Raw genomic sequence first — 24,833 nt, forward strand, 5'->3', positions numbered from 1 at the left:
AATGCTCCAAAGGAATTTATACTTCTTGTCTGGAAATTTAATGCAAGCAATGTTTTAGTAGCATATTCACCTGGTGGAAAACCAACAGTCTATGAAGGTTACACTGGAAGGGTTGAGTTCTCTGTGGAAAATTATTCAGTGAAATTGAAGAATCTACAAGATGCAGACAGTGGAGTTTATACAGCACGAATGACAGAGAGTCAAGATGAACAAACAATAGCTGAATACAACATCACAGTTCAAGGTAGGTTTCTTAACATTTCAGACACTGACAGAGAACATCTGCTGTCATGTTTCTAAACCTCCTCCACCTACTTTCCTCCATCACATCCAGTGTCTCCAGTTGATCTGAAGACAAACTCTGTGTCCATCAGCTCAGACTCCTGTAACCTCACTGTGACCTGCAGCACAGAGGACTCAGACATCAGCAGCACTTTCAGATGTGTCAACAAAACCTGCTGTCAGGAGGGAGGAGAGCAATCAAAGGTCACCAACTCTGGAGCTTCCCTCCGTGTCCACCTGTTGAATGAGACGATCATCTGTAACCATAGCAACCAAGTCAGCTGGACTCAGAATAAGACAAACATTCAGGATTTCTGTTCCCCACGTCCTGGTAAGACTAACCCTAACTAAATTAATTTAATATCGAGTTTTACAGTATCTTTTGGAAGGTTAGTAGTTTTACATTTTAAGTTTGGCTGTTCTTATTAGAGTTCAATCGAGCAACTGAGATGAAAAAAAAGACATTTGTTTTCTAATTTTAAATTGAAATAAAGGTATCTGTCAAGACATTTAGACACAGAACCCATCAGTAAATTGTCCACTGTCACTGTGTTTTGTTTGGGTTTTCTCCAAAAATATTCAGTCTTGTAATATAATACCCACTTGTAGTGAGTACAGACTTAAACTGTTCACCTCTGGGCAAAAGATCTATGTTTCTGTTCATCACCACAGAGTAACTGGGAAAACAGTTTACTGTTTAAATCTAATTTCTAGGACATAGTTGGTTAAAGGTTTAATCCTCCAAGACACGATGCTGCACTAGTACACGCTAAACTATGTTGAGTGACTGAAACCAGGCATCATTTTCTAATCTGTTTTTTGTTTTTCTGTACAGACTCTGTACCCGACTACCTCCATATTATTGTCATTGCCTGTGCAACAGTGGTAGCTGTTGTTGTCTTTGTAGTTGTTGCTGCATGTTGTTATAATCGTAAAAGAGGAAAAAGTAAGTCCACATATTCATTATATGTTGAATTACAAACCAGAAAAATGAGTCTGTTTTATCTCCTGCCTTACTCATTAATAATGCTGAACCCTTCTGTATATAGTATTCATGATAGTTTACAGCTGTTCTTTAGAAACAGCAAATGTTCAGACAAGCACCTGTGTTTTAGAGTCCCTAGTCTATGTGCTGCTTTAAGCTCATTCATTCTCAGAATCCTTCACTTGTGATCACCTACATTATAACCGTATCGTCTTTCAGCACTGTTTTTCTAAAGGTGCAGTTCAACAATTTGTCTTAATAAAATAAAAAACAAAGATGGATAGAGCTTTTAAGTGTTTATAAGTGTTGCTACTATATATATATATATAGTGAGTACACCCTACTCACTCATGTGCACACACTCACACACGCACACACACACACACTTCCTGGCCAAAAACAAGTGTCAACACCTGGATTTTACTTAGCAAATAGATACGAGCCTCCTATTGATGCAACCACAATGCCACAAAGAATGTGTGCTGTTATCAAAGATATTAGAATGTGTGACCTTTTTTTTTTGGTGTTGACTTTTTTTTGGCCAGGCAGTGTATGTATAGTTCATCACGTATAAGTAGATAACTTTGACTTGGTCATTGTAAAAGTAGCTTGTAAGCCAAGAAAGTGTGGGCACCCCTGCTTTATAGTGTGTGTCTGTGTGAGATTAGAATTATTATGCATGAAATTTGGAGTCAGTGTAGGAACAGTTTAAGAAATGTGAGGGTGAAAAGAAAATGGGAGTAATGGTCGTAGTCTGAAAAGAAAAAAATACATATAAACCTAATCACCATTCATTTTATTTCTTCATCTCTGTCCTGCAGATGACAGAAACAACATAGAAAATACAGAAAATACAGTGTATGCTGTTCCTCAGGTAAGTGTCAGGTTTTGTTGGCCAATTTTTACAGTTGAGCTTTGAGCATCTGTTGGATAATCCTCTATACACAAGTCACTGATGAATTCCTGATTTTTCTGATGAGGTGGTCTGTTTATTATTGAAGTCAGGGTCCATCCCTGACTTCTAATCAAATAGGCCTCAGGTCCATAGACTGTATATTAAAGATGGATGACAGGAGAGCTCCTCAAATGTGAAGCCAGCACAAGCAGAACTCCCCCTGGTGTCGGGCTGCAGTATATGTCATAAGCTCCACTGGACCACTTTGACTGGGCCAAACGAAAACACTAAAATACATGTCAAATATTTTTCGATGGTTTCTGTCGTTTTAGGTAGTTAATATAATGTTGATGAATGTTCAAGTGTCCATTTTTCTGATAAGTTAGTTAATTATTTGACACTATCAAAACAGGATGTAACATCATGACTACCAGTTGCCATCTTGTAATCATCGACCTTCATGAAATGGTCCTGTAGGACCGTGAGAGTAGGAAAACAATAAGTACAGTGTATAAACCAGCATTTCTTTGTAACTAGTGGAGGTAGAGCAGAGCATAGTATTAACCAAACAAATAGTGGGTGGGTCTTTGATAATGTGGCTCCACTCTTGGACAGTACTACTCACACTCTTACAAAATGCTGCCTGTATCCTCCGAATTTTAGCCTTAGTTTGACCACAGGGATGAAGTGGAGACGTGTCGTCCATATTTATATACAGTCTTCTGTCTTTTTTAGCTCACACCATGTAACCTAAACTACTGGTTTCATACCAGTGAAGAAGTTTGTACTGCTGCATATTCTTACATAATGAAAAACAGAAATAAATTACTGTTCATGCTGTTGTCATGCTCACAGAAAAGTTTAGTTTCTGAAGGATACAGATGATTGAACCCTTGCTAAAAATATCAACTGTCTTTTTTTTATTTTTCTTCAAGGTTGATCTGAATCAGCGTTCAGCAGATGATGATTCAGGTCTTTCTCCAACCTCCACCTACAGCTTGGTTGGGCCTCATACTGGACCCAAAGGATCCACTAAGACTAAAGAGAAGAATCTGCCAGAGAGTCTGTATGCAACGGTAGAAAAGCCTGTCAGGTCCTGAGAGAAATCATCAGGATATACTGTATATATTCTACATACTGGTGTTAACATAACCCTTGCCTTGACATGATCTGGGCTTCATAGTATTGTACATACAGTAGATGTTAAAGTTAGACTGATGCATAAAACCAAAGAAAGCTGTAACAAACAGGATCATCACTGTAGTGAAGACCTTTTAAAATGATTTACACATTCCTAAAAACAAAATCAATGAAGGAATATTTTGTGTTGACAACAATGGACAAAATGATTGTTCCACTTTTAACAGTGCATGGATGTGGGTTTGAATCAACAAATCACATTTGATATTTTATATACAGTGGCAAGAAAAAGTATGTGAACCTTTTGGAATTTCATGGTTTTCTGAATAAATTTGTCATAAAATGTGATCTGATCTTCATCTAAGTCAAGGGTATTGACAAACATAATGTGTCTCAAATAATTACACAAAAAAATGTCTTTATTGAACACACTCATTCAACATTCAAAATGGCAGTGGAAAAAGTAAGTGAACCCTTAGAATTAATAACTGGTTGACCCCCCCTTGGCAGCAGTAACCTCAACCAGGCGCTTCCTGTAGCTGTGGATCAGACCTGCACATCGTTGAGGAGGAATTTTAGCCCATTCTTCCTGGCAGAACTGCTTTAGCTCTGTCATATTCTATGGACATCTCATGTGTATGGCCCTCTTCAAGTCAATCCATAGAATCTCTATTGGGTTGAGGTCTGGGCTCTGACTTGGCCACTCCAAAAGGCGGATTTTGTTTTTCTGAAGCCATTCTGTTGTGGACTTGCTCCGGTGTTTTGGGTCGTTGTCCTGTTGCATCACCCACCTTCTACACAGTTTCACCTGACGTACAGACTTTCTTACATTATCCTGAAGAATTGTTTGACATATCTGGGAATGCATCTTCCCCTCAATGATTACAAGCTGGCCAGGCCCTGGTGCAGCAAAGCAGGCCCAAATCATGATGTTTCCTCCACCATACTTTACAGATGGGATGATGTTTTCATGATGATATGCCGTGCCCTTTCTACGCCAGATGTAGTGCTGTGTGTTTTTTCCAAATAGTTCAATCTTAGTTTCATCAGGCCACAAAACATTTTGCCAATACCGCTGTGGAGTGTCAGTGTGCTCTTTCGCAAACTTCAGGCGTGCAGCAATGTTCTTTTTAGTAAGCAGGGGCTTCCTTCGTGGTGTCCTGCCGTGGATACCCTGCTTGTTCAGTGTTTTACGTATTGTAGACTCATGAATAGAGATGTTAGCAAGTTTCAATGATGCCTTCAAATCTTTGGCTGTCATTCGGGGTTGTTTCTTTACCTCATTGATGAGTCTTCGTTGTGCTCTTGGTGTCTCCATTTGTAGATTGTTTGCCTAACTGTAGACTGGCGAATTTCTAAAGTCTTTGAAATAACTTTGTAAGCCTTGCCAGCTTTATGTAAATCAATAATTCTTGATCGTAGATCCTCTGAAAGCTCTTTTTGTCGAGGCATGGCTCACATAAGCATGTTCTTCTTGTGCAGACCAAACTCCAAAAGTTTGAGGGGTTTTTATCAGTCAAAGTAGCTGTAGTCCACACCTCCAAACTTATTATCTTAACGAGACTCCAGGTGTGCTAAAACCTGACTCCAATTAAGTTTTTTGAGGTCATTAACTCAAGGGTTCACATACTTTTTCCACAAGCACTATGAGGTTTTTTTTTGGTTGTTCTCAATGAAGACATGAAAGATCAAAAAAAAAAGTAGCACAGAGTAAAACATAGTAAAAAAAGAAAACCATGAAATTGCCACTGTATTTTGTTTTTCATGTTGTCTAAGATATTGAAGTTAAGCTCAAAGCTAAAGTTACTGCTACCAAAGATTTATCTTAACTAAAAATCACATTTTAGCACATCCTCAGAAAAGTCAGTTAAATAAACTGATCTATACATTTCAAAGAACAAAAAGAACTAGAAAATTCCTGCGGAAATTTTGACTGTGCCGATGATGCTGACGTCCAGTTTCAAGTGTGCGTGGTGTAAAGGCCTGGCTGCTAGGCTCAAAGTGACTGGATGGGTGTGAGTTTGATGTCATGCATGGTACAACAAACCAAACAGGATGATGAGGATGCAGTAGGCCTGGCTGAGAGAGAGACACTGAGAAGGGTCGTCCTTTATGCCCTTCTACAAACTGAAGGGCAGGTACATGCAGCAGACCCCTCCCAGCTCCACCTGAAAGCCAGCATCAAATAAGGAAGAGAGTGGGAGGGATCGTCACACCCCCACCTTTAAGAGGGGTGTCCTCACTAGGATCCCCAGACTTCAAACAACACAGTACAGCTACTAGATAGCTTCAAAATACCCCTAAATGTTATGTAACATACTTAATATAACTCTTATGAGTGTTCAACAGCTCATTATTTATTTAAAAACATCATATTATATTAAATTACTCCAATTATATATATAGCTACTGTCATTAATGTTGTTACAAGCCATAAACGTTTCCTACTTTATGTGGTGGAATAATATATTTTTCAGTTTGACACAGTTTTATTTAAAAATATCTTCCCTTTAAATTGTAAAACTTCAACATTATGTTTTAACTTCAGTGCCGGTTTGATGACTGTGATAAGCTCCCGCTAGCAACGCGGCGAATTAGCCGGCGGCTAACCCCACTAGCCTCCGCGTTAGCTTGCGGTTAACTCCCACGGCTAACTCGCGGTTAAGTCCCGTGGGTCCGCGGTTAAATCCCGGTAAGCTCGCGGTTAACTCGAGGCTAGCTCGCCGTTAGCTCGAGGCTAACTCCGCGGTTTAGTCCGCGGCGGTTAGCTAGCGGCTAGCTCTGCTAGCTCGCTAACATACATGAGCTATGCTGGAAGGCTAGCCTAAGGCTAAAACATTGGGCGGCTAGTAGTTAACTTCTATTAACAGTTCAGCTATGTTGGGCACAAACACTTAACATATGGATAATTCTAGAAATTCACTTACCTAATAAAGTGATAGCACCAACAGAGGAGGGAGAGGGGGAGAGAGAGGGAGAGAGAGAGGGAAGGAGGGAGAGAGGGAGGGGGAGAGAGAGAGAGGGGGGGTGGGGGGTCATGGAGTGTTCTGTCTCCCCATTGTAACAGTCTGAGAGTCCCTAATGTTTTGTCAGTCTGTGTCTGTAATGCTATAGTGGGAGGGGAGGTGGGGGGGTTGGAGTGGGGGGGGGGGGGGGGGGGGTGTCATAGTGTCAGGTTCTGGCCCCCTACTATAGTCCTGTAATGGGTTTAGGGGGTCATAATGTTTTGGCAGTCTATTACTGTAATGCTAAAATGGAGTGGGGGGGGGGTCATAATGTCAGATTCTGCCACCCTACTATAGTCCTGTAATGGGTTGAGGGGGTCATAATGTTTTGGCAGTCTATTACTGTAATGCTTAAATGGAGTGGGGGGGGGTCATAGTGTCAGATTCTGCAGCCCAACTATAGTCCTGTAATGGGTTAAGTGGTCATAATGTTTTGGCAGTCTGTGTCTGTAATGCTATAGTGGGAGGAGAGGTGGGGGGGTTGGAGTGGGGGGTTCATAATGTCAGGTTCTGGCCCCCTACAGTACTGCAGTAATGGTTTGAGGGGTTTTAATGTTGTGGCAGATCCTGTTATCCACTCAGAACCCTTTTCCCTCCACTTTCTGTGTGCACCTGTGCTGAGTCTGCTCGTCAGGATTGGTCTTAATGTTTTGGCACTCTGTGTCTGTGTGAATGTGCTCCTCTTCTGCTGCGTGTGTAAGACGTTAGGGTCCGGTTGTCATGGCTACCAGGGCCACCTGCTGCTGAAGTCTCCTTCTGCCTCTCACCTCTGACTGAGTGAGAAGGAGGTCCAAAAAAAACTGGACCCCAGGATTAGGGGTCCGAACAAATGCTCATAAATCAAAAACTACAAGTCCTATCGGGAAAACGAACACATTGTGAGCGTCAGCCGAGGGTTTTCTTCAATTTAATGTTGTTCCCACGCGCGTACTGCGAAAATTGTGGCCGTAGTCGTTTTAGAAAAAAAGTATGCGACGAGAAAAATCGTCGAAAAATCGCTCTCGATTTTCACATACACACACATGGGGAAAAATTCGAAAACTGGTCGGCGCACTCCTCGCTCGGAGGAGCCTGCAGCCCAAACCGTACGTCCCACACAAATAAAACCCACACCATCTGAAAGCCAACAAAAATCCCTACGTTTTTATGTATTTTGTATCTCTGTACCTCAAAAACTGTGGCCACCCCGTAACATTGAACCATTTTTTTTTCTGAATTTCGACGAAACTCTCAAGTTAGAGTGAGCGCCAGAGTGCGCCCATAGAGAACCATTATAAACGATAATTTCTGACGTTTTTTCCAAAATTTCACCAAAACGTAAACTGCGACCCTGACCAAACCGTAAAAGGTATCGAAACGCCGTTCTCAGAATAAAAAAGCTACACTTCCCGTGCCTCGTACAAACTTCCAAGCATTTTTCTACTCCGAAGCACGGCCGAGTAATCGCTCAGCAAAGCGAAGGAGGACATTTTGGAATGTTGCCGCTTTTTTCGGGCTTCTCCATTCATTTCAATGGGCCAAAACGCCCGGTTTTTGCCCGATTATTCTCGCCCCGTTGGAAGAATCGCTTAGAAAAGTCATAGCACACTTGTCCCAATTAAGGCGCACGTCTGGATATACAATTTATCTACTTTGCTCCAAAACTCTGGGAGGAGTAGCGAACCGAAAAATTACGGAAGAAGGCGGAAGAAAATTAAACGCGAGCAATAGTAATATATGTGCCCCAATGCATTGCAATGGGAGCTAGTGCATCGGCACAGATAATAAAGGAATGTGTTGTGTTGAGCACAACTGGGCAAAATGAATGTCCTGAATTGTACAGAAAATTGAATTAATTTATGATGTGTGTGGAAGCTTGAGGAAGGATTTCTGTGATATTTGTTAGGAGATGGTGATGTGTTCTTGCCTGGAAATCTATTAAAAGACTGCTGCACCAGAAATTCAAGTTTGTAGAATCAATTAAATACTCCTTATGAAGCAATGTGGTTATCCTGATAGCAATGAACAAAGTGATGCTCCTATATGTGGATGTGGGTTAGAAGGCCTTGTACTGTTATTGTTATCAGAAGCAATGTATGTGCTGCTGTATTCTTATCATCTACTACATATCATGGTTTTTTATATTTAGTTTTTCCTTTTTAAGATACTCAAAGCTTAAGTTACAGCTAACGTGACTGCAGTCAAGGAACGTTGTGTATTAACAAAACAATTTTTCAGGACAGCATTTTTCTGAAGACTTGAATTGTGTCCAGTAATGTCGGAGATTTGTTAATCAATTCTGAAGTGACTGAATTTTGTCAAAATCTTTTTTAAAGGGATACTCCACACAAGTTATTAACATCAAGTTATTGGAGTCAAAAACTATGTAATGTCTACATTTGTTTCTGTAAAGCTTCAGAGTATTGCTTTGAGTTAAACTTGTGAATGTTCTTCATTGTTCTTCAAGTGTTTTTAAATATTTTTGAATAACATATTTTATGGTGCCTTCAATGACTGTGAAGTCCAAGCTGAAAATGTTACACATGATGAACATGACTTTTATTTTCTAGAAAGTCACAGAATTACCAAAAATACAAGCTGGATGCATAGCTGTAATAGGTGTCTACTACGTAGCATGACATCTAATCCTGGATTATTTCCCTTTAACGTGGCTCTGCTCATCATGCTAACTTTGCGCTCTCTACCCTTCTTGTAGAAATGTAGCTGTCACTTTGTGCTGCTTTCTTGTGACTTTCTTTGAACCAAAGAAGTGGCTATGATCCATCTGTTCTCAGGGAACATCAAGGTAAATTAATAATGACAAATATATTTTCCCAACAAGATGTTTAGACTTATTTATAGTTGGTCAACAGAGCTGCCAAGTTCAACTCCAGATACTTCACAACCAACAGCTGACACAGGTGTCCTGTGGTGTCTGGCAACAGACTGTTGTTAGTAGAAGCCTTTGGGTCCTATGGGTTGAGAGGAGGGGCCTCTGTGGATCATCCCACAGATACTTGATCAGTATGGGATCTAGTGAATTTGGAGGCCAGGTCAACACCTTGTGCTGTTTTTTTTTTTTGTTTTTTTTTGCTGTTGTTCCTAAAGAGTTTTTGTGTGTGTGCCTGTGTCAGACACTCCTTGATGGCAGCAGCCTAAGTAATGTCTAAGTAACATCCACATGAATGAATGCCAGGTCCAAACATTTCCCAGCAGAACACTGAATGGTCACGAGATGGTCAATGCTATTCACTTCTCCTGTCAGTGGTTTTAATGTTGTGGCTGATCAGTGTATTCAACTTGTGTAGAAGCTAAGCCAATGCTTTGAGCCAGTGTGTGTGACACGTGTCATTTTTCGATGGATGAACATAGTCTGAGATCAACTTTGTATTTGATGACTCATTTCATTATTGTTTAACATAATCAAACACCACAATGTGAATGAACTTCTCCAATAATTCCTGCAGCCAAATGCAAAAACAGTCTGACGTAGTAAAGAGTGGTTCCCATTTATAGACACACCCATCAATTAGACAGAGAATACACTCTGTTATTATGGCCTTCCTGTTAGCTTTGACCTATTTTTTTGCAGCTCCTCCCTTCCTGTTTTAAAACCCTTATTAGGGGGTGGCCTAACCGGAGGGGGTGGGACTCTAAGGAGAAGAGGAGGCGTGTCCTGTCCAAAGATGGGCGAAGCAACGTGCACATCGAGCACGTCAGCGGATGGAGTACCCTGTACATGCGTGACCTCTGGACCACCTTTCTTGAGATGCAGTGGCGTTACAAGTTCTTCCTGTTCACTGCCACATTTGCGGGGACCTGGTTTCTGTTCTGGTGGCACTGGTGCATGGAGACCTGCTGGGTGAGAGGGCAGGGGAATTTTAGATTTTAGTCTACAGATCCACTCGCCTCTCTGTAGATAGTTTAAATAGGGAAGCTTTAAGGAAGGTAGTTTCAACAGAAACTGACATGATGGCTTATCTGGAATTAACAGAACATTGTTTCTGGAAGTGCTTTTGAGCATTTCATTGCATTTATTATTTTCTGTGACACACACACATACCCACACACACAAAGAAAGAACAACTACTGTAACTCTCCCCAGACATCTTCTCAGAAACTATAGTTCTCAGAAATAACTCAGAACAAAATTGTGTCTGCACAGACACTAAATGCTAATAATAATAATAATAATAATAAAATATATATATATATATATATATATATAATCTAAAAACAATACTAAAAGGACACTGATAACATCTAGCTGCCAGTCTACCAGTGACAGTTAATCATTAGCATAGATCTCCGGGTGCAGAAGTTTTAAAACCACATACTCGGGTTTCAGCTCAGACTCTTTTGTCGAACCTGCTGCAAAACTGATTCCTGTTTTACACCAAAGAGGAGAGGCCACATGAAGGTGTGAGAACAGCAGAACAAACTGCAGAAACATTATGTGCAACATGGGAACTTCAGACATGTAATCCTCTGTTTTTAATCATATTTGTGCTACTTTCTGCACAAGTGAAACACAGGTTAGTTGCTAAATAAATGAATAAATGCAGGCATGTGTTGTAAAATTAAAATACATGAGGTCTGGGGCCTAGTCTAGCACTATGCATCTGCACATACAGACATTCACTGTATGAGGGTGAGTTATTTCTAGATGTGACTTAGATGTTGGTGTTTATTGTATACTGCGACCTGCATAAACCTAGCCTTATAAATAAACATTAGAGTAAATAGGAAGTGATGTTATCTTCAGTCCGACTTCCGCCACAACCCTCTTCCTCTTCTGCTTGCTCTACAGAGAATTTATTTAAGTTCTGCTAAATGTTGCATGTCAGTAGAATCTGTTTCAAGGCACTCTTTAAATAGTCTTCAAACCATAATAAAAATATAAACGCTGACACAGGTTAGAATAAGCTGAATGCTGCAACTGTGTCCCTCCAGAGTTTGACCCTCCATCAAACCACACGCCCTGTGTGATGCAGATGCAGACACTAACGGGAGCGTTCCTCTTCTCCCTGGAGTCCCAGACGACCATTGGTTATGGTTTTTCGCTGCATCACCGAGGAATGTCCAGCTGCCATAATCCTCCTCATAGTCCAACCAGTGGCGGTTCTAGACCAGTTTCACTGAGGGGGCCTGGCTGGGGCCAGGGGCTTTGTCAGAGGGGCACATTCAACCTGGGGCAAAAAAAAGACAAAGATTCAAAATCTTATTTGATTTATTTTTATTTTTATAAAACTAGTGATTAACCATTGTAACCAGTAGTTCCAATAGAATAATTCAAATCAAACGTAACATTTGAGACACAAGTATAAAACAAATGATAACAACATTTCATAGAATGTATTGACTGATTGGAGAAAATAATCAGCAGATGAATTGATAATGACAATAACTGTTAGGTGCAGCCTTGGTTCACTTTCTCAGTTAATTATAATCAATTATATGCAATTATCAATTATATATACATAAAGAACTATAGACACAAAGCAGTGGAGAGGAATACACAACTAGGGTTGATAACCTTCCCTTGAAAAAACGGAATCGTTCCGTATTTAGAAACAAAAGCATGCGTCCCGTATCGAGCTGAAACAGGACGCACTTTGTCCCGTATTACCGCGAGAATCAAAAATAGTGAGTAAAATGTCAGTGGAAGTAATAAATAACAGGGCGCTTTATGTGAACATTTACGGTAAACTTATTATAATGAGCTGACAGCGGGAACACCGCCCGGTACTGTCGCTTGCGAAGAAGAAACAACTTTTCCTCACACTTTCTGTTTGCATTTTTCTTGTTGTACTATTACAAGAAGAATGTTCTGCTTTCTATTGTTTTATATTCATTTATACAGTTTTAAGTTAAGCAGGACAGGTTTCTGTTTAAGAAATATTTATTTTATTCTGTTAATTTTGTTATTTTATAAACTGTTGAATAATAATTTGTTTTTCATGATTAATTCAATTCAGGTTTGAGTCAAATAGTTAAAAAAAAAAATCGTTTCACACACACAAATATATGGGGTGCCGAATGTAAAATTTCGGTTACAGTTTTTTAGCTGATACATTTTCAACATTTAGCTCACTTTCCTAACATTTAGTGCATTTTCCTCACATTTGAGACAGATACTATATATATATGTTTATACCATGGTCTGGGTGAATACTCGATTCTGATTGGCTGGAGGGTGTGGGTTAAAAAGTGATAATGTACACCTAGGAAAGAGGTTCCGTCAAATTGCCTGATGACGGTTCTAAATTATTGCGCTGGCTCAAACGCTAGATGGTAACCATGGCAACGGAGACTCAACGTTATTTCACAGTTTATTCATCGCAACAGCAAAACAGACAAAACATGAGTGATTTTATCATTTCTTTTAACTTATTCGGTGAGTTTGACAACTTTGAAGACTGGAATGCAGCAGAAGGAAAAGACAGAAGAGAATATGAAAAGAAAAAGGGGAAGCGACACAAGGAGGTGACACCGGAGGAATTGAACGAATTAGAGGATGACAAGGACGAGATAAACACAAAGAAAACGATTTAGGAAACTATCTGTGAACTTTGATTCTTTGAAACAAAATTTCGCATCATCCTCTGGACACACACAAGTAGCACTGGCCTTCTGAAATGATACTTCGTATCACATAACGTAAGGTTAAGCCATCATCTCACTTCCCATCACTGATCAACTGCTGCGGTCGGGTCGCTATGGCCAACGCCTGCATACGGGAGATATTAAATAGTGCGCTCGACTTGTAAAAATAAAAAAACGCTCACGATTTTAACTCTAAAACACGTTAAAGTATTATTAATTGATTAAATATTTCTTTCTTTCGTAAGTGACCATGGTATAAGCGGGATAATGCCCTTCGAGGTGTCCATTAACAGAAATTAATGGACGACGCGGAGGCGTGAACCGTCCGACGCGAAGCGGAGGACGGTTCACGCCTCCGCGTCGTCCATTAATTTCTGTTAATGGACACCTCGTCGGGCATTATCCCTTACATATACTATATCTAAATGTTAAATGTTAAATCTAAATGTTATATCTAAATATAAATGTTAAATCTAAATCTAAATATTAAATCTAAATATAAATGTTAAATCTATATCTAAATGTTAAACCTAAATGTAAATGTTAAATCTAAATGTAAATGTTAAATCTAAATCTAAATGTTAAATCTGTATCTAAATGTTAAATGTTAAATCTAAATCTAAATGGGTCGCCGAGTGTAAAGCTAAATATTTAGAAAATATGCAAATATACCACGCCCCTTCTCAAACCACGCCCATACCACTGGATAAAGAGGGCTTCGGGGATGATGAGGACACAAGCATGGCCGTTTCCCTGCGTGTGGAGGAAATTGACCGGGCGGTTTTGGCGGATGTGCGGGCTGACCTTCAAGGGGTAGTTTAACCGGCACCGTCACCGTCATTAACGGGAAGGTAAGTCGTTTTAATATTACCGTTAACTCATTTATTATTCATCGCTAAGATACCTTGCTAACGTGACTCGGATGCTACCTAGCAAACAGTCAGCTAGCTTTGGAGAGCGTTTCAGTTAAGAGGATACTCTACTTGGAATACAGCACATGAGCAGGATGGAGACATTTTGACATTTAACGTTGTAATATTAAAATTATCAGTATGGGATGTTGTTTCAGGTCTCCGCACCACAGAGTAACCCACAGGCATTTCCAGCGGCGACCACCGGCACGTCCAGCTTTGCCACCACGGTCGCATCACTGAGATCAGTAAGTTTAGTTGAGATATGAAATGTTAGCTAGAAAAAGTTTTTGTTACCCTAAATTGTCCTTGAAATACATACATTTCCTTTCATCACATCCGTTTTTCCAGGTGTAAGGGGCACATTTGAAAATACAGTTCTTGAAATGTCATTGAATTAGATGTCATCTCCTAATTTCATCTTTTTATTTTACATTGCCTTCAAATTGTTCTACAACTGTACTGCTCAGTAGAACACTCCCAGTACATGGATTGCAATGTTTTTATTGTCTGTTGTTTTTTTACCTTTGTAGAGAAAGCGGTTGGGGAACGTCTTCATGATAGGAACCTAACTGAGGCAGAAAAGGCATTCACCCTGACACTGAGTCCTGGACACATCGTTGCCTTTGCAACAGGAAGCACCAAAGTACCTGCAATTGGATTTTTTCCCAGTCCAAAACTAACTTTCATCCATGATGACACGAAACACCTTCCCATCCCTCATACATGCGCTAATGAGCTTCAGATCTTTGTTAACAGAAAGAATCTGACAGATGATGATGAGTTTGATTACCATTTTCTTGTGGCTCTCATGGAGCCATTTTTAGTGCAGTGTAGTCAACAAAAGAACAACACAATGCTGTGCACATAGATGTAAAATGAATAAACTGGTGGGTGGCTTTTATGATTTTATTTTTGCTTTCTGTTAAGACATTTCATGACTGTTCAGTCTTTCTAAAGTCAAAGTATGTAGTAGTTGACAGGCTATACTCGCAGTTGGTCTTCAGACGATTCTGTGGTAAATGAAATTTTTCCAACAAGGCCATTCTACGCTAACCTGGTCCGCTAACGAAGACAGATGCCTCTGGTGAAAAAGGCAAACATACAATATCCTTTGTGTATGTTTTGACGTGCCTTCGGTTGATGGAGTGTGATCGGGCCCCATAATGTCAAGGGATGGATGGCAGGGAGGCCTATAAAAAAGCAGACCAAGAGATTTTCCTTAATGGGGTACATAGCAATCCTGTGAAAAGTAAAGCTATAATGAACGGCATATACAGCAAGGCCTCTAGGTAGATAATTAGTGTTACGGCAGCAATTTTTCATACACAGAATGTAGATGAAATTAGGAGATGACATCTAATTCAATGACATTTCAAGAACTGTATTTTCAAATGTGCCCCTTACACCTGGAAAAACGGATGTGATGAAAGGAAATGTATGTATTTCAAGGACAATTTAGGGTAACAAAAACTTTTTCTAGCTAACATTTCATATCTCAACTAAACTTACTGATCTCAGTGATGCGACCGTGGTGGCAAAGCTGGACGTGCCGGTGGTCGCCGCTGGAAATGCCTGTGGGTTACTCTGTGGTGCGGAGACCTGAAACAACATCCCATACTGATAATTTTAATATTACAACGTTAAATGTCAAAATGTCTCCATCCTGCTCATGTGCTGTATTCCAAGTAGAGTATCCTCTTAACTGAAACGCTCTCCAAAGCTAGCTGACTGTTTGCTCGGTAGCATCCGAGTCACGTTAGCAAGGTATCTTAGCGATGAATAATAAATGAGTTAACGGTAATATTAAAACGACTTACCTTCCCGTTAATGACGGTGACGGTGCCGGTTAAACTACCCCTTGAAGGTCAGCCCGCACATCCGCCAAAACCGCCCGGTCAATTTCCTCCACACGCAGGGAAACGGCCATGCTTGGGTCCTCATCATCCCCGAAGCCCTCTTTATCCAGTGGTATGGGCGTGGTTTGAGAAGGGGCGTGGTATATTTGCATATTTTCTAAATATTTAGCTTTACACTCGGCGACCCATTTAGATTTAGATTTAACATTTAACATTTAGATATAGATTTAAAATTTAGATTTAGATTTAACATTTAGATTTAGATTTAATATTTAGATTTAGATTTAACATTTACATTTAGATTTAACATTTAGATATAGATTTAACATTTAGATTTAGATTTAATATTTAGATATAGATTTAACGTTTATATTTAGATTTAATATTTAGATTTAGATTTAACATTTATATTTAGATATAACATTTAGATTTAACATTTAACATTTAGATATAGTATATACATATATATATAGTATCTGTCTCAAATGTGAGGAAAATGCGCTAAATGTTAGGAAAGTGAGCTAAATGTAGAAAATGTATCAGCTTAAAAATTGTAATCGAAATTTTACATTCGGCACCCCATACAAATAAGGGCTAAAACAATCCACCACGCTGGGAAGGGTGAAGGCATTCGGGTCGGCCGGCCGCCGGCCCTGCTAATCAGGTGTCCCATATTTATTTTTCAGGGACTTGGTAACCCTATACACAACACTTCAGCAGCCCAGTATATAAATAACATTTATTACATTAGGCTACTGTTGCGGGCTTGTTGTTGTGGTAAGGTTTAACTAACGTTAGCTAGAAGCATGTAATCAAGTTGACATTAACGCCTGGTCTGGCAGGCTGCTATTATAATTCATAAAGTTAGCCAACAACATTTCTTGACCAGAAGTCTTACCTTATAACAATACAATATTGTAATTGTTTCACTGCCTCTTGTCGGGTTGATGGTATCGAAACTGACCGCCGTTTTCGGTGGTGTAACGCACTAAATCCGACTAGAATGTTGAGCCACGCGCATTAGTTCCGCTTTTTGCATCGGCGCAATATCACAATTTTAATAATTACTATATAATCTTCGTTCGGAGGGGGGGCCACAGGGGGGTCCAGACTCAGTGTTACGGGGGCACTGGCCCCTTTTGGCCCCCCCTTAGAACCACCACTGAGTCCAGCTGGTCCTCACCATGCTCATGGAGATCTTCATCACTGGTACCTTTCTGGCCAAGGTACCCAAAACATAATTGCAAAGTGAGATACAGTGAAAAGAGAGTACTGTCTTATGAATAGAGATCCATGCAGCTTTCATGTTCCATAAACAAGACTTTAGGTTTACTGAAACATTTTCAACTAAAAGCAGAAGTATGTTTCCAGTCTTTAATAACTCAAGCGTAACTGTATTCAGTTCGTTGCTGTGTGCACTCATCTGTTTCTATGTTAAGTTGGGGCAGCGGTGGCTCAATGCTAAGGCAGGGTTTTTTTTCTGGGCTCCTGCCCCAGCACTGCCAATCTGTCCCTTTGGCTCCTATTTGCTCCCAACCCCAGCTTCCTAACAAAAAAAGAAAACGTTTAGTTAATGTACATGTGAAAAAACAAACAAATGCATGAATCTTTTCGAAGATTGTCAGAATGATTGAGTTTTCCATGATCAGGTTGCACGGCCAAAGAAGCGAGGTGAGACTGTGAAGTTTAGCCAGCATGCTGTGGTGTCAACCTTTGAGGGACGACCCTGTCTGATGATCCGGGTGGCCAACATGAGTCTTTTGCTTGGGTGCCAGGTAAGTTGTATGAAGATGGAGATAAACAAGAAGAAGTATTAAATTTAGTCCTATGTCTAAAGAATTTGAAGTCAATTGTTAAACTGTGAACCTGTTTAGCTGAAACAACTTCTCCTCAGGTGACTGGAAAACTGCTCCAGTTCGTCTTGTGAGATCTTCTGATTGCTTCCAACTAACTTGTGTTGGTTTGTAGTGTGACATCCTTTGGAAACCACCATGGTTTCAGCTCTTATTTGAACAGTTACTGTGTCACAGTCCTTTCTATGGTGGTAGGATTTTGGTCCTGTTTGACTCAGATATTGTTACACCATACTTTGTTCAGACGAGAGCGTTTCAATCAAACATCTGCCTTGAGCCAGTTTAACACTACATGTGAGGATACACAGGATTCTAACTTACAGACTTAAATAAATGCAAGGTTTAACTGTATTAATATGATCAAGTGAAATTCTAATGAAACAGTCTTTATATTTGTTGTTATTTTTTTGTATATATTTTTCCAATCAGTACTTGTGTTTTATATTCCCCTGGTAATTTTTAAGTCGTCACTGTTTTGTATATATTTTTGACAAATTCTGTGCTACTGTGACAAGTTAATTTCCCATACCTGGGATAAATATCTTATGGTAGTGGTGGGGGTGGTGGTGGTGGTGTGGTAGGGTGAGGGCCCATAAAAATCCTGAATTTTATTTTATTTTTTTTAATGAATTGGGCCCTCCAATTAATTGGTGTCATAATGTATTTGGAATACCGTAATTTCTGGACTATAAACCGCTACTTTTGTCACTTGCTTTGGACCCTGTGGCTTATACAACGGATATATGGATTCTTACAGCTAACGGTCACCAGGGGCGCACTATCATGGAGCGAGACAGACAGTTCGCGCCAGGTAACGACAGCAAAACAAACCAAGTGAGCCCAAATGCTAGCCTAGAATCTAGACGCGCCCCTAGCGGCAGCAAATTACATTTGCTTCCAGGGGCAGTCTAGTTACTCTCCGTTGACTTGAGATTTCGAAAAATCCAAAATGGACCGGGCCAATCACGAGTCGGTGGGTGGGCTTAACATGATGACGACTGACCTGCGACCCTAAGTTCTGTGAATTACGCGTGAGTTCCCCATCCTGCTAGAACTACCAGAGCGATGGCTGCTGCTAGCGAACAACTTTCTTTCGAATCGGCTTTGGCCGCCACTCTGAAAGACTTGAAGTTAAGCTTTTGTCTGAGAAAAGAACAAGAAACTGCACTGAGGTCGTTCTTACAAAAGAAGGATGTATTTGGAGTTTTGCCAACCGGATTTGGCAAAAGTTTGATCCACAGCCTAAAAATGATTAATGCAGGAGAAACTCAAGCTGTAGGCGAACTCATAAAAAAAAAAAAAAAAAAAAAAACAGGATGCAACAAGAACTATTTAATATCTATTAGGATAAGTTTTTTCCACAACACATGCAAGGAACTCTCTTTTCCGTCGCTCTGACTACATCACCTTCTTCGTTGCTCTGATTGGTTGTAGCGCTATCCTATTGCGTGGAGAGGGAGTTTGAAAGACAACCGTTTATCCCACCCCTCCGGTTGAGCCCTGTCTATGGAGAGTGCCCAGACCCTACATTTAATGTGGGTCTGGCTCGTCAGGCTACCCAAATGCAGTACGAGAGCTGCTTTTAAGTTAAAGGCGATCGATCTGGCTGACTTTTCTCGTATAGTAGGCTGGTTATTTTGATACAGTAAACGGCCGTGTTACTGCACCTTTACTGCTGTGTTGGCTGTTTTCGAAAAAGATGCTGGTTATTTTGTTGATCAGCCGGGTTACTGCACTTTTGCTGCCGTGTTACAGGCAAGCACTTTTAAAAATGAATTAAATTTAGCCATTTAACGTTATTGCCTCGCCAAGCGTTGTAAGCTTTGTTTTTTGTTATACTGCACTACTACGGTACTATGACTGCAGGAAGTGAGCACCGTTGTATTATTTGTGCACTGCACGAATGCTGTTTGTAATGTCAAAGATGTGAAAGTTTGATCGATTGATTGATTGAAAGATTAATTGTGTTTCTCAAATGTAAATAAATGGGACGCTTTGCGTGGTAGAAGAAACCCTTACGGTAATTAAACATTAAAACACCTGCGGCTTATAGTCGGGTGCGGCTTATATGGAACAATCTGTATATTCCCCAAAATTTAGCTGGTGCAGCTTATATTCAGGTGCGCCTTATACACCTTATACAAGAAAAAACTGATGATAATGGATCATTCCGTACATTTTACGGACACTTCCGTCAACCTGATAATGGATCATTCCGTACATTCTACGGACACTTCCGTCAATGTGTAAACGGATAATTCCGTCGCTTTACAGGTTATTGGCAGAACCTTTTATGGACGCTTCTGTCAATGCTTAGAATGATAATTCCGTAGATTTACTGGTTATTCGCTGTACCTTTTATGGATGCTTCCGTCAGTAAATCTGATTCCACCACAATATGTACAAATTGAGCAATTTTATTTTTATTTTTCAAGTTATTCAAGTGCATTTGTAACTCTAAAAACAACAAACAAGAGAGAAATGTCAAATTTTGTAAAGTGTTATGGTCAGACAGGAACTTCAGCAATCTTGGTGGTATGTGTTGTTGCTTTGCTGCTTTTTTTCTTCTCCGCCTTGGACCCTTGGCCAGGAATTATTCCCCGGAAAATTCTAAGGAAATGTAAAAGTATTTTAGTTACGCATGCATTTAAATAAATTAAACTGTAATACAGAGTAACATGCAGACAAGGTTGAGATGGATAAATACTCTTATACTCCAGAACTTTGAACATTACATGAACAAACTCAAATGTATCAAATAGAAATACATTGAAGAATTTTTAAAATCCCCCTCAAATGTACACAGAAGGCCTGATTAACAGATGAAGAAGCGAACAAAATTATAAGACTTCAATCTGTGGCTCCATCATACATGGCCTCTGTCAACAATCAAACCCACAACCCTAGAGTCAAGTGTCAATCACTATACAAGCAGAACTACTCAGAGCCGTTAGAGAGACAGTGTTTTCTGAGACGAGTGGACCAAGCAGGCCGACTGAGCCTCAGCTCTTCCTCCGCCGTCAGGAGGTGATGGGCCCTGAGCAGCTAACACTTGATGGGTTAAAGTGAAGGGGCTGAATCACAACACCGTGTTTTGGTCATGTCTTATCAGTAATACACTACAACATGTCAGGAATAAGAACTGCTTTAACCGACAAAGCTGTGAATATTGTATCATATATGATTATATTTTTATTCATCTCTGGTGGAAAAGAATACAACAAATCCATGTACAAAAAAAAAAAAAAAAAGTTTGCTTCCAGCAGGAATTGAATATAGGCTACCGCTGGGAGAAATGCTGCAAGTGGTCATCTTGTTGTCTAGTAGTCATTTAATAGAATTTGGTCAGCTCAGGGCCACAATGGCCATTATGTGGTCACTGACAACTTCCTGATGGACAGCAATCTTGAAATGCCACCTTAAAATGTATATGAAAAATAAAATTAATTCAAGAAAACACAATATTGCATACTCTTTGACAAGACGCTAAAAGTCTACCACAGTCTGACCATAGACAAGTTTTGGTAAGAACAAGTATAAAATACCTTGAAAAAGATATTAAGTACATTTTTTCAGAATCAAAATTGTACATACATTAAGATTTTTGAGCTTGCAAGGAATGCGCAAATTACACAAATTACAAACCTGTGATTGGGATGCACGGGGTACTTGGGAGGCTCGTCAACATCAGTCCTTCACTCTGACAGCATGAAATCAGCGCTGGCTCCATTCATTTCCCTCAAACTTTTCCTGCCAATATGGTGGCGTCAACAAAAAAAGTCACATGACGCCCGGAGCTCTATAGAGTGGGTTTCAAACCAGAGCCCCATCTGCGTGTCTCTGTACATGTGGATGTGATGAACAACAATACCAAGTTTAGTAGTAGAAATAGTAGTAATAGTAATAATGGTACGCTGATTTTTAACTTAAAACAATTTACCAGCTAGAAAAAAACATACAGTAGCCCATGTACCGTAAAGGGACATCAAAAGTGAATGGAAATTAATCTTTTTTTTATATTCGTGTGTGTGATTCCTCCACCACCTACAATAAGATTCCTAAGTCTGTGAGAAACATTGTATCCAGATAATAATCTTATGATCATTATCTGGGGTTTAATTTACCTCATTTTGGTAGAAAAAGTGATCAGTGTTTTCCTTTAAGTATCTCACAATGCCAGAGGTCAGCTTTACTGTATTGTCGCCGATCTTCAGCCCTTTTGAGGCAAGGAAGTTTTGGATGTTTGTTCCTTTTCTGGAAACTTCCTCTGTCAGTTTTGTTTGGACCGAAAAGCCTAGGAGGGTAGATGTGTGCTCAAACAGGTGAACAGCTTCAAAAAGGAATGGCCACTCTTCCATTATGGTGTTTACACTGCTTCCTTTGTTGATGATTTCATGCTGGATGGCATATGTATTGGCCATCAGTTTTTGAATAGTTGATTCCTGAAAATAGTGAGACAACAGTTAATCAAATGAATCAATTCATAATTTACTAATAATATATATTTTTTAAATATTTGATGTTAATAATTATCAATTTTGTGCTTCTCCATTCGTGGAAAAGTTAGCCATAGAATAATTGCCAAGATAATAACAGATGATTGCAGCCCAACCTGAAGATGATGGGTTTTGAAGGCACTTTTCAGTTCATCTTGTTTAGAGTGTTTTCCTGGTCCACCCTCAAGAGGAGGCTGCCACTGCACACATCCATAACGATCCGAATTTCTGGACTTTTTACTCCAACTTTGTCTTTTCTTTGAGTCTAGGTGAATCTGTGACACGTGGACAGCAAAACTATTAAATGAGGAAAAACTCCTCCCAGTCTTGGTGACCATGTGAAAAAATAAAGAAATTGTTTACATGTCTGTGACACCTGCAGTGTTTCAGGAAGTCGACACAGCTAACACCACAAATGTTACACACCAACATGACATTAACTCTATTTATGTGGGGGAAGTATTGACACAGCGCTAGCTAGCGCTGCTAACGCTACTAACGCTAACGCTAGAGGTGCGATAACTCACGGACACTGCCGTCCCACCTGAGCTAAGGCAAATTTGATCATCAATTGATGTCGTGTAACCCATAGACATGTCTATGGTGTAACCCTCCCTGAAGAGGAGCGCGGTGGCTACCAGTGTCCGTGTCCCACCTTCTCCTTACCCACAATGCAATACGCACACCCGAAAAACGGAAAACCACCTGTGATAATCAAATACGGAAAATTCATTGCTATTAATACAGTAGATTGGACCGTATTTCTACGGACATTTCTTACAGTGTAGTCCGGAAATTACGGTATATTAATAACTAGAGATGCACCGGATCCTGATTTTTAGGATCCTGCCGGATACCGGATCCACTGCTTAAGATCCTGCCGGATCCGGAACCGGATCCGGATCCTACTCCGATCATCAGCTTGTACATTATAATGCAGTAAAACAGCGGAGATGTTGAGTACACTTTAACGTTTTTACCTCGAGACAAACTTTGACAGCAAAGCGTGCATATCGCATGACTTGAATCTCCCTCTACCAGTTTAAAGTACTGCCACACAGCACTTTTTCGGCTCCCTGCTTCCATTTCCGACGAGGACTGCTAACACAATGTAGTGGATGGCTTCTCTAAACATTAACCGCGTAATCACGTTCTTCCGGGTCCGGATCCGGTTGCCACGCTAGGTATCCGGCAGTAACCGGACCCCATAAAAACGCCATTATCCGGCCGGATCCGGATCCGGAACCTGGATCCGGTGCATCTCTATTAATAACATCAACTGAGAGAATGAACTTTGTGTCACAGCCCTACCAACATATTATTCTGGGGGCCCCCTGTTGGAGATGCAAAATGGCTAGTCCGCCTATAGACAGCGCCTGGCGACAAGTACGTCAGCGAGTCCAGACTGAATGACCTGGAGGCTAGCTGTCATCCTGCCGCCCAAAAAACACAAATCGGGTTACCAGAGAAAGAAAGAGCGGAAAGAAAAAGAAATAAGGCAGAATGAGGGGAAGCAACTGTTACAGTAAGTGCTTTCTTTACGAAAGGTGAACCGAGTTTACTTGTTGTATAGACAAATCCGCCGCGAACTCTATGGGCGCCGCCATCTTGCCTGCCGCCATTACTGCGGGCCTGCCAAGTGTGACGGTGTACAGTACATAGTACAGTACAGTTGCCGGTAAGCGGACCCTGCTCATTAAAGAAAATGTCTGGTGAAAGGGAACACTGGGTAGATGATGTCAGGCAGTGGCCAAAACTTACCGATAAAGGTAATTTACTGACAACATAATGTATTAATGTAAAAATGCGTCAGCAAAATGTAATGTAATGTAATTGAGACGTATAGCTATAAGGCTAAGCTTAACCGATGACAACAATAAAACCGAACGCCATTCTACACTAGCTGTGTTGCTAATATGTTCACAATTACTGACAACATAATGTATTAATGTAAAAATGCGTCAGCCAAATGTAATGTAATTAAGACGTGTATTAATTGATGACAATAAAACCGAACGTCATTCTACACTAGCTGTGTTGCTAATATGTTCACAAGTTGCAAATAACTATTAGCCACGACCAGTTGTAGCAATAAAATATCCTACATCAAGGAATAAATAGAACTAGAAAATTCCTACGGAAATTTTGACTGTGCCGATGATGCTGACGTACAGTTTCAAGTGTGCGTGCTGTCTGCCCTAATTTTGCCTTTGACAGTGTTACTGCTAGGCTCTAGGCCGGCAACAAAGTGACTGGATGGGTGTGAGTTTGATGTCATGCATGTTGGAGGGGGGGGGGGAGAGAGAGGAGGGAGAGAGGGAGGGAGGGAGGGAGAGAGAGGGGGGAGGGGGAGTGAGGGGGAGAGAGGAGGGAGGGAGAAGGGAAGGAAGGGAGAGAGAGGAGGGAGAGAGAGGAGGGAGGGAGGGGAGAGAGGGGAGGGAGAGGGGGAGACAGAGGAGGGGGGGAGAAAGGAGGGAGGGGGAGAGGAGGGAGGGAGGGAGAGGAAGAGGGAGAGGGGGGAGGGAGGGAGGAAGGGAGAGAGAGGAGGGAGGGAGGGAGGGAGAGAGAGGAGGGAGGAAGGGAGGAAGGGAGAGAGAGAGGAGGGGAGAGAGAAAGGAGGGAGGGGGAGAGGAGGGAGGGAGGAAGGGAGAGAGAGGAGGGAGGAAGAGTTTATTTAATTTAAAACATCATATTATATTAAATTACTCCAACTATATATATACTGTCATTAATGTTGTTACAAGCCACAAACGTTTCCTACTTTATGTGGTGGAATAATATATTTTTCAGTTTGACACAGTTTTATTTAAAAATATCTTCCC

The 24,833-nt window shown here is 40.5% G+C and overlaps 1 protein-coding gene and 1 pseudogene across 2 annotated transcripts in view; both read left to right on the forward strand.

The window, feature by feature from the left end:
* Window positions 1-24,833, forward strand: part of LOC311489375 (ATP-sensitive inward rectifier potassium channel 10-like) — a 120,995-nt pseudogene that overhangs the window by 37,520 nt on the left and 58,642 nt on the right. The gene's annotated exons all lie outside the window — the stretch shown is intronic.
* LOC311489376 (uncharacterized protein) lies at window positions 16-4,098 on the forward strand. The gene is made up of 5 exons (XM_084546441.1): window positions 16-244; window positions 335-613; window positions 1,118-1,228; window positions 2,089-2,141; window positions 3,098-4,098. Exons 1-5 carry the CDS (start codon window positions 190-192, stop codon window positions 3,260-3,262), a joined length of 663 nt encoding a protein of 220 aa, XP_084402567.1. The 5' UTR covers window positions 16-189; the 3' UTR covers window positions 3,263-4,098.

Source organism: Chelon labrosus, assembly GCF_963514085.1.
Source record: "Chelon labrosus genome assembly, chromosome: 6".
In the NCBI taxonomy this organism is placed as follows: domain Eukaryota; kingdom Metazoa; phylum Chordata; class Actinopteri; order Mugiliformes; family Mugilidae; genus Chelon; species Chelon labrosus.

Coding starts and splice junctions, on each gene's coding strand:
- LOC311489376 (XM_084546441.1), top strand. CDS start 190: ATGACAGAGAGTCAAGATGAACAAACAATAGCTGAATACAACATCACA. Junction 245..334: donor ATACAACATCACAGTTCAAG/GTAGGTTTCTTA, acceptor CATCACATCCAG/TGTCTCCAGTTGATCTGAAG. Junction 614..1,117: donor TTTCTGTTCCCCACGTCCTG/GTAAGACTAACC, acceptor TTTTCTGTACAG/ACTCTGTACCCGACTACCTC.